The sequence below is a fragment of the Tupaia chinensis genome, unplaced genomic scaffold (genome assembly GCF_000334495.1).
Source record: "Tupaia chinensis unplaced genomic scaffold, TupChi_1.0 Scaffold139833_1, whole genome shotgun sequence".
Taxonomy (NCBI): domain Eukaryota; kingdom Metazoa; phylum Chordata; class Mammalia; order Scandentia; family Tupaiidae; genus Tupaia; species Tupaia belangeri.
Genome location: NW_006199712.1, coordinates 3,588,119 through 3,598,609, shown reverse-complemented (window position 1 = coordinate 3,598,609; position 10,491 = coordinate 3,588,119). Strand labels below are relative to the sequence as shown.

At 37.0% G+C, this 10,491-nt stretch overlaps 1 protein-coding gene across 7 annotated transcripts in view; it reads right to left on the bottom strand.

The window, feature by feature from the left end:
- The window catches only part of XRN1 (5'-3' exoribonuclease 1), a 153,357-nt gene that overhangs the window by 85,613 nt on the left and 57,253 nt on the right, over nucleotides 1-10,491 (bottom strand). For all 7 annotated transcript variants that reach the window (XM_014593184.2, XM_014593182.2, XM_006162304.3 and 4 more), the window contains 3 exons: nucleotides 10,247-10,367; nucleotides 10,053-10,151; nucleotides 3,416-3,519 (listed from right to left, as the gene is read on the bottom strand). In XM_014593184.2, coding sequence (XP_014448670.1) covers nucleotides 3,416-3,519; nucleotides 10,053-10,151; nucleotides 10,247-10,367 — 324 coding nt within the window. The remainder of the gene's footprint in view (nucleotides 1-3,415; nucleotides 3,520-10,052; nucleotides 10,152-10,246; nucleotides 10,368-10,491) is intronic.

The window sequence follows — 10,491 nt, the reverse complement described above, 5'->3', positions numbered from 1 at the left end:
CCCCTCTGGGGGGTGATTTCTCGCTTTCTGTCTCTATGTCTCTCTCTGTCTGGCGAGCGCAAGTGCCCTATAGTGAGAAAACCTCTCCAAAAAATAAATAAATAAATAAATAAATAAAAAGATAAGGTTAAAGGAATCATTTCCTGATACTAAAATTTATTACATAGTTACAGTAATCATGACAGTATGGTATTTGCAAAAGAAAAAAAAATTAAATCAATGGAACAAAGTAGACCCATACAAGTATGTCTAATTAACTTTTTAATTCTTATTTATTTATTTGAGAGGTTTTTGCTATAGGGTGCGTGCACATACCAAAAAGAACAGAGACACAGAGAGACAAAAAGCAAAAAATTACCCCCCAGGGGGTGGCCAGGCCACAATCCCTCCTCCATTCTCCTCTTGGAATCTTGGGTGTGTACTCACACGTGCCGGGTGTGAGTTTAAACCACTGGGTCTGGGACTCGAACTGCGGTCGACTACATGGGAGTCCAGCAACATAGCCATTTACACTATCTGCTGGTCCTTCTGTTGACTTTTGATATATATGTATGCAAGAGCAATCCAATGGAGGAAGGACAGTCTTTTCAACAAGTGATGCTAGAGCAACTGAGTATTTATAGGTAAATACATTAAATTTGATATAATCTCAAACTTTATAGAAAAATTAATTCAAAATTGGTCAGTGATTTAATATAAGAAATAGTAAAACTATAACTTCTGAAAGAAAATTTATGAGAAAATCTTTGGGGTCTAGGGTTAGGTTAAGAATTTTTAGACATTATAATAAAAGAAAAAATGATAAACTAGATGTCATGAAAAAGGATGGTGGCTAAGGCAGCTAGATCCCACACAGCAAATTATGTGGTTCTAGTTTGAGAGGCATGCTGGGTTTATGCGGGTGCATGCCTCAAATACCAATAGGATGGAGAAATGGAGGGAATACAGTGTAACTATGACCCATCGTGCGGATGTTTTCTTCCTCTCCCTCTTTCTGTACATTTCTAATTTTTTTTTTTTTTTTTTTTTTTTTTTTGCTAAAGGGTGTGTGTACTCGCCAGAAAGACAGGGAAAGAAAGAGAAACTGAAAGTGAGAACTTAACCCCCAGGGGGGATGGCCATACCACAATCCCTTCTCCTCCATTCTCCTTTCAGGATCTTGGGCACGCACACACACGTGCCTGGCATGAGTTTAAGCCACTGGGTCTAGGACTCGAACTGTAGTCGACTACATGGGAGTCCAATGACATAGCCATTACACCAACTGCTGGTCCCATGCCTGTCTTTTTCTAGTAGGTACACATATACTCAAAATTATTGTAAACCTAAGTAAAATGTTAAGAAGTTATTCTTTTTAAAAATATTATTTACTTAATTATATTATTTTTATTATATTTTAATTTGCTATAGTGCATATGTGCTCACTAGAGAGAGAGGGAGAGAGAGAGATAGTTGCCAGGTCTGAGACTCAAACTGCAGTCAACTACCACACTATCTACTGACTCCCAAGAAATTATTCTTAAAACAGAAGATACTGGAGACCAGCAGATGGTGTAATGGTTATGTCACTGGACTCCCATGTAGTCAACCGTGGTTTGAGTTCCAGACCCAGTGGCCCAAAACTCAAGCCAGGTGTGTGTGTAGGCATGCATGTGGGCCAAGATCCCAGTTAGAAAATGGAGAAGAGGAGATTGCAGTATGGCCATTTCCCCAGGGGGGTGATTTCCTGTTTTCTGTCTCTCTGTCTCTGTCTCTTCAGCAAGCGCATGTGCCCTGTAGGGGGAAAAAATCTCTCTTTAAAAGAAAGAAGATATTGACTTTTTTGGTTTGTTTGTTTTTTGGTGATTTTACTATATGGTGCATGCACTCACAGGAGAGACAGAGAGAGAGAAAGAGAGAACCCTCCAGTAGAGATGGCTATGCTGCAATCCCTTCTCCTTCATTCTCCTCTTGGAATTCTGGAAGAGACTCCTGTCTCTCTGCCTCTCTCTCCAGTGAGCATAAACACTCTGTGGCAAAAACCTTAAAGAAAAAAATGTACTATTTAAATCAAACCCGAGAAAGTACAGCAAGGTAAGGTTATATATGCTTCATTTTTGTCAAAAAGAGAAATATATTTGCCAAATAATATACTATTGGTATTCTGTACAGAAGAGTTTCATATATGTGGATTCTTCATCTGTGGATTAAACCAACTACAAATTTAAAATGTCTGGAGAAAAAAAATTAAAATTCCAAAGCAAAACTTGAATTTGCCAAGCTCCAAGCATTATGTTGAATCCCCATAAATCAAGAGATGTAGAGATATACCCTATTGTATTATAAGTGATTTGGAGATTATTTAAAGTATATGGGAGGGGAGCCGGCAGGTAGCATAGTGTTTAATGTGCTGGATCCCACATGCTGACCATGATTTGAGTCCTATAGCTGGGAGCTTGAAAATGACACCGGGTACACGTGTGCAAGTGCCCAAAATCCTAGGAGGAGAATGCAGAAGAAATTTTGGCGTGGGTATACCCTCTGGGTAAGATTTCTCATTTTCCCTCTCTCTTTCTCTGTCTCTCTCCAGTGAGTGCATGTGCCCTATGGCTAATACTAAGAGAAAAAGAAAAGAGAAAATCACACTGGACACGTGTATGCATGCCTAATATCCTGAGGTAAGAATGGAGGAGAAGAAACTGCAGCATGACCGTCCCCCTTGGGGGGGGCGATTTCTTACTTTCCCTCTCTTCCTTTTTCTCTCTCTCTGGCTCTCTCCAACAAGCACATGGTCTACAGCAACAAACTGAAAAACAAAACAAAACAAAACAAAAAAAGAAAGTATACGGGAAGATGTGTCTAGGTTATAGGCAAGTACTATGTCATTTAATATAAGGGACTTGAGCACCTGCAGATTTACAATTGTAATGCAGAATTAAAATTATAAAGATAACCACTGCTTGAAAAAAGTTAGGATACAGAACTTCTAAACTACTAAAATGAAAAGAAGAGAAACGGAACAAACTAACTAAAACAAACTAGAGATATTTAAACTATCTCTAGGAATATACAATGGTTGAACATTTAAAAAATATTTATTATTACTATTAGTAGTAGTAGTATTTTGACAAGAGAAAGAGAGACAGAGAGAGACAGAGAGAGAGAGAGAGTGGACCATCAGGTCTGAGACTTGAACTGTGGTCATTCATGTGGGAGCCACTGGATGGGAGCCACTGGTACTGACCTTAACCACCACACCACCTGCCAGCCCCTATGGTGATTAAACTTTGTTGTGGTGAGAGGACTTTCATTTTCACTATAGAGTATAAATGTATTTACAATCATTTTATCAGTTATAAAAAAAAAGAATCGATAAAAGCCACCAAATTGCAAAGCAAGTATAAGTTTAAAAAATTATAAATCTAATATTACTTACTTAGTTTCTCCATCTGATACAGCCACAACTCTAGCTTCTTCAAGGTGAGGCCAATTAACAAAGATGGACTTTCCAAGTACTGATGAAGCTACATTCTCTATACTCTTAAAGTAAAAGCAAAGCTTATTAATGTTTCAGGTCCAAGAGAAATCTTCATACAAACAAAAGATTTCAATAAACATTTTGAAAAATTTTTATTATTTTTTGTATTACATTTAATCACATATATCTTTACAGTGTATAATATTTCTTTTTCCAGCATGATTACCATGCATATCAGTCAAGACAAAAATATTACTTTCTACATCATCATCGGCAAATAGTTTTTCATTTTTTTTAGATTATTATTATTATATTCTTTATTTTTTTAAACATTCAATCACAATATATCATTTGGCTTGTAAAGAAAATTTATCTAATGTGAAATACTTCCCAGATCAGTCCAGTTGAGAATACTATACATGTTATCATCAACGGGTAATAAAGAATTTCTTTGTGCTACAAATGTCATGCTCTTTTTTTTTCTCCTGCTTTCCTTCTCTATACTCTTCCCTCCTCCCTTCTTCATTCAACATTGTCTTAAGCATCCATAACTATTTTCACTGCTTTTATGCCCTCTAATATTTCAATCTCTACCACAGAGTGGGGATAATCTGTATATATTAAGTGGATACATACAATATCTTTCCTTCATAGCCTGGCTTGCTTCACTCAGCAATAAATTTTCCATATTCGACCACTTCCTATCAAATGTCAGGGTCTTGTTTTATATGGCTGAATAGTATTTCATAGAGTATATGTGCCACACTTTTTCAATCTGTGGACATTTGTGTTGGTTCTATGTCTTAGCAATCATGAATGCTGCAATAAACATTAATGTGCAACTAAGCATTCTAACTAAGCATTCTCCTGTCCTTTGGGTAGATACCCAGAAGTGGGATTACTGGATCAAATGGTAGTTCTATTTGTAGATCTTTGAGGACCTCCATATTGTGTTCCACAGTGGCTGGACTAATTTCTATTCCCACCAACAGTGCAGGAGAGTTCCCCTTTCACCACAGCCCTGCCAACGCTTAAAACTTTGTATTTTTAATCTTCACCATTCTGACGGGGGTTAGGTGGTATCTCATTGTGGTTTTAATCTGCATCTCCCTTATGATGAGGGATGTTGAGCATTTCCTCATATGCTTTTTGACTGTATGTCTTCCTTAGAGAAATTATTGTTCAGCTCATTTTCTCATCTTTTAATTGAGTTAGTAATTTTATTTCAGGTAAGTCATTTGAGTTCCCTGTGTATTCTAGTTATCAGTCCCTTATCTGAGGCATAGTTTACAAAAATATTCTCCCATTCTGAGGGCTGCTGATTCACATTAATTACTGTGCCTTTTGCTGTGCAGAAACTTCTTAATCTAATATAGTTCCACTTGTCTATTTTAGGGATTACTGCCCATGCTTTGGGAGTCTTATATAAGAAGCCTTTGCCCATCCCAATGTCTCCCAGAGTTTTCCCAGTGTTTTCCATAGTAGTTTTATGGTTTGAGGTCTTAGGTTCAGATCTTTGATCCATTTTGAGTAGACTGTTTTTAGTGGTGAAAGATGGGGATTCAGTTTCATCTTTCTGCAGGTGGATACCCAGTTTTTTCAGCACCATTTGCTAAAGAAGTTTTTCTTTTTCCACTGGATTGACCTGTATCCAGTGTCAAAAATCAGTTAGCTGTAAGTTTTGGGGTTTATTTCTCGAGTCTCTATTCTATTCCATTTGTCCACCTGTTTGTTTGTTTGCCAATACCAATCTGTTTTGATTATCACAGCTTTAGAGAATATTTTGTGGTAAGGGAATGAGATGCCCCCCACTCCACTCTTCTTGTGCAGGATTGCTTTGCCAATATGAGGTCTTTAATGACTCCAGACAAATTATATGACTGTCATTTCTAGAACTGTGAAGAATGTCTCTGGTATTTTGATTGGAATTGCATTAAATATGTAAATTAATTTGGGTAAAATTGCCATTTTTGTTACATTAATTCTTCCAATCAAGGAACATGGGATGTCCTTCCATCTTTTTGTGTCCTTTCCAATATCTTTTTTAAGATTTTCAGTTTTCTTTGTAAAGGTCTTTGACTTTCTTTTAGGTTTATCCCTAGGTATCCTACACATTTTGTGGCTATGGTAAAAGAGATTCCTTTCTTCAGGTCTCCTTCATTCAACTTGTTGTTTGTATATAGAAATGCTATAGATTTAGGACCAGCAGTTAGCGTAATGGCTATGTCGCTGGACTCCCATGTAGTTGACCGCGGTTTGAGTCCTGGACCTGGTGGCTTAAAGACACGCCGGGCACGTGTGCGTGCGTGCCCAAGATCCCAAGAAGAGAACAGAGGAGAAGGGATTGCAGCATGGCCACTCCCCCTGGGGGGTGATTTCTTGCTTTCTGTCTCTCTCTGTCTTCTTGGCGAGTGCATGAGCCCTATAGCAAAAAAACCTCTCCAAAAAAGAAAAAAAAAGAAATGCTATAGATTTTTGGATGTTGATTTTGTATCCTGTTACTTTACTGTATGAATTTATTACTTAGAGAAGTTTTTTCATGGAGAACTTTGGGTCTTCTAAGTATACCATCATGTTATCTGCAAATAAAGATATTTTCAACTCTTTTTTGCCTATTTGAATGCCTTTTATATTATTCTCTTTTCTGACTGCATTGACTAAGACTTCCAGCACTATATTAAAAAGCAGTGGAGGGACCAGCAGTTAGCGTAATGGCTATGTCGCTGGACTCCCACGTAGTCGACCGCGGTTCGAGTCCCGGACCCGGTGGCTTAAACTCACGCCGGGCGCGTGTGCGTGCGTGCCCAAGATCCCGAGAGGAGAATGGAGGAGAAGGGATTGCGGCGTGGCCATCCCCCCTGGGGGGTGATTTCCTGCTTTCTATCTCTCTGTCTGTCTGGCGAGCGCACGCGCCCTATAGCAAAAACCTCTCCAAAAAAAAGAAGCAGTGGAGAAAGTGGGCACCTTTGTCTAGTATCAGTTTTTAGTGGAACAGCTTTTAGCTTTACCAATTCAGTATAATGTTAGCTATAGGTTTTTCATATATGGCTTTTATTGTGTTGTGAAATGACTTTTCTATACCAATCTTGCTGACAGTCTCAATCATGAAAGGATGCTGTATTTTATCAAATGCTTTCTCTGCATCGATTGAAATGATCACACATTTTTAATTTTTCTTTCTGTTAATATGGTGTATTATAATTATGGTCTTGTGTATGTTGAACCACCCTTGTATTCCTGGAATAAAGCCTACGTGGCTGTGATGAATAATCTTTTTTATATGTTATTGGATACGATTTGCAAGTATCTTGTTGAGAATTTTTGCATCTATATTCATCAGAGATACTGGTCTGTAGTTCTCCTTTTTTTGTCATGTCTTTATTTTGAGAATGAGGATGATGGAAGCTTCATAAAATTACTTTGAGAAGTTTCCTTCCTTTTGGATCTTAAGAAATAATTTGAATGGAATGGGGATTAACTCTTTCTTAAAAGTTTTGTAGAATTCAGAAGTGAAACCATCAGGACCTGGGCTTTTCTTTGTCAGGAGGTTATTTAATGCCACCTCCATCACTTTATGATCTGATGACTTTCCAGTAATAGTCTCAGGGCCAGCACTGGGTTCATTTATAAACCCCACTGATTCTGGAAAATATTGCTTAGATTTTGCTGATCTGTATGAGAGGGCAGATCCACTTGTGCTGTGCTCAAGAGCACAGTTTGTATATTTGAAGATTAGATGAAAAAGTCTAGACTTAATTTGTTCAACAGCTGCTGAAGTTAAACTGATGTCCTGGATAACTGAATCAGCCCCAGAAGGGATAGGTGTCAAAGTATTAGAAGCAGTAGTCAGCAGTGGCTGACCCTCTGGAGGATACATACTTGCATCAGTCCCTGCTAAATCAGGCCCATTAGAAAAGTTGACAGAAGTAACATATTTCAGTGCTGACATAGGGACCTAGGTTAACTGACTTGAAGATTGGGTCTAAGTTTCTCCAGCAGATGATGAAGAGGATGAAGACAAAAGCAGTGACATAGAAGAGTTCTGTATAGTTTTGTTGAAGTTTTCCTTAACTTTTCTTGCATAACTTATTTTAGGAACTATTTTAGCACTGCTATTGTCTACTGGGAAAACTGGAGGTGATTTAAATAGGATTCACGTGTTCTCTTTGGAGGAAACAGCTGAAGCATGTTTTCCTTATCTCTCTGTCTGTCTGGCGAGCGCACGCGCCCTATAGCAAAAACCTCTCCAAAAAAAAGAAGCAGTGGAGAAAGTGGGCACCTTTGTCTAGTATCAGTTTTTAGTGGAACAGCTTTTAGCTTTACCAATTCAGTATAATGTTAGCTATAGGTTTTTCATATATGGCTTTTATTGTGTTGTGAAATGACTTTTCTATACCAATCTTGCTGACAGTCTCAATCATGAAAGGATGCTGTATTTTATCAAATGCTTTCTCTGCATCGATTGAAATGATCACACATTTTTAATTTTTCTTTCTGTTAATATGGTGTATTATAATTATGGTCTTGTGTATGTTGAACCACCCTTGTATTCCTGGAATAAAGCCTACGTGGCTGTGATGAATAATCTTTTTTATATGTTATTGGATACGATTTGCAAGTATCTTGTTGAGAATTTTTGCATCTATATTCATCAGAGATACTGGTCTGTAGTTCTCCTTTTTTTGTCATGTCTTTATTTTGAGAATGAGGATGACGGAAGCTTCATAAAATTACTTTGAGAAGTTTCCTTCCTTTTGGATCTTAAGAAATAATTTGAATGGAATGGGGATTAACTCTTTCTTAAAAGTTTTGTAGAATTCAGAAGTGAAACCATCAGGACCTGGGCTTTTCTTTGTCAGGAGGTTATTTAATGCCACCTCCATCACTTTATGATCTGATGACTTTCCAGTAATAGTCTCAGGGCCAGCACTGGGTTCATTTATAAACCCCACTGATTCTGGAAAATATTGCTTAGATTTTGCTGATCTGTATGAGAGGGCAGATCCACTTGTGCTGTGCTCAAGAGCACAGTTTGTATATTTGAAGATTAGATGAAAAAGTCTAGACTTAATTTGTTCAACAGCTGCTGAAGTTAAACTGATGTCCTGGATAACTGAATCAGCCCCAGAAGGGATAGGTGTCAAAGTATTAGAAGCAGTAGTCAGCAGTGGCTGACCCTCTGGAGGATACATACTTGCATCAGTCCCTGCTAAATCAGGCCCATTAGAAAAGTTGACAGAAGTAACATATTTCAGTGCTGACATAGGGACCTAGGTTAACTGACTTGAAGATTGGGTCTAAGTTTCTCCAGCAGATGATGAAGAGGATGAAGACAAAAGCAGTGACATAGAAGAGTTCTGTATAGTTTTGTTGAAGTTTTCCTTAACTTTTCTTGCATAACTTATTTTAGGAACTATTTTAGCACTGCTATTGTCTACTGGGAAAACTGGAGGTGATTTAAATAGGATTCACGTGTTCTCTTTGGAGGAAACAGCTGAAGCATGTTTTCCTTTGGACTGATCATCAAGCTTTTTGCTGTACACACCACTTTCAATATCTGAGCTTTTCTGAAGCATATCACCCATAGCAGATTTTCATCAATTTGTTCCTCCAGACCAGTTTCATACTTCCAAATAGGCTTTGAACTATCTACTCAGTTTCCCTTTTCACTATAGTTAGGCTTGAAAGTTTCAAATTCTTATTTTAAGGTTGCGACACTGGTCTCTTGTTGCATTATTTTGTCCTGCACTAAATTATGGTTTTCTAAACCTTTGGTACTATTGTGCCTAGCTTTCCTTTTTTTTTTTTGGAGTGGCATATCCACTCTCACATCCACTACTATTATTATCTGCTCCATAGTCTGGCCCCAATCTGTTTTTTCAAACTTATCTTCTACTATTTCCTAACATAAGTCCTCTGTTTCAGTCAGGTTTATCTATTCCTTCACCTCAAATATATAACATTTATTCTAAAAGAAAAAATTATAAAATATTTCAGATGAGGGCAAGCAGGTGGCATGGCTGTTAAGGCACTGGACTTCCACACGTCCAACTACGGTTTGAATCCTGGATGTGGTGGCTTGCTTTCTTACTTCCGCTCTCTTTCTCTCTCTGTCTCTCTCTGATGAGTGCATGTGTCCCATAGCAAATTAAAATGAATACATACAACTTTTAAATTATTATTTTCTTAAATTTAAGAGATACAAAAATGTTTAAAAGAATAAATAACATTTATTTTCTTATTAAAATCCCCAGCTCCTGACATTTCTTTGAACTAGGATACCTTTTCTCTTCTTTTTTCCTCTTGGCCCTATCTTGTTTTTTAGCACCCAGCATAAATCTATTATCACCTATAAGATGTACTTATGGCTCAAACAGTTTTCAAAATCTCTGGACCTTTTTTGTTAATTTTATCACAATTTTAAAGGTTCATAAACTGTTATCTAATTTGTGTAAAATTTTCTTTGCTTTATTCTTTATTCTGTGAACTTCTAGAGTTACATGTTATCCCTTTTTGGTAAGCACCTCAACAACTAGAAACAGTTGATACACAATAGCATCTACAATAATAAATGAAAGATAAATAGAATACTTACAAGTTCATCTGATTCTGTATTCACTAAGATTTCCAACATCATGTTTTCTCCCCGACTGCTTTGCTGGAATACTTGAACACCACTTTTCTTCAAAAAAAACTTTAAAAAATTTAAACAATTTAATTTTAATTCTTTCTTCAAAACCACTTCACATTCAATAAAGTGAAAAAATTCTGAACAAAATAATTACTGACTTTGTGTTTGATGTGTTTCAGGGTAGGAAATCCACAGAAATATAATGCCTTCTGGTCAACCCTGGTTATTTTGTTCTTGTTTATGTCTACACGCCAAGCATCCAATGATATTATTTTGTACCTATGATGTAAATCAGGGTTTTTAATTTAAAATTTATATATTATAAAAAATTTACTGTTTTTCAATGTTCCCTAGAGTATTTTGTAAGAATAATCCTTGATTTTAAAGAAGGGAATGACAGTGA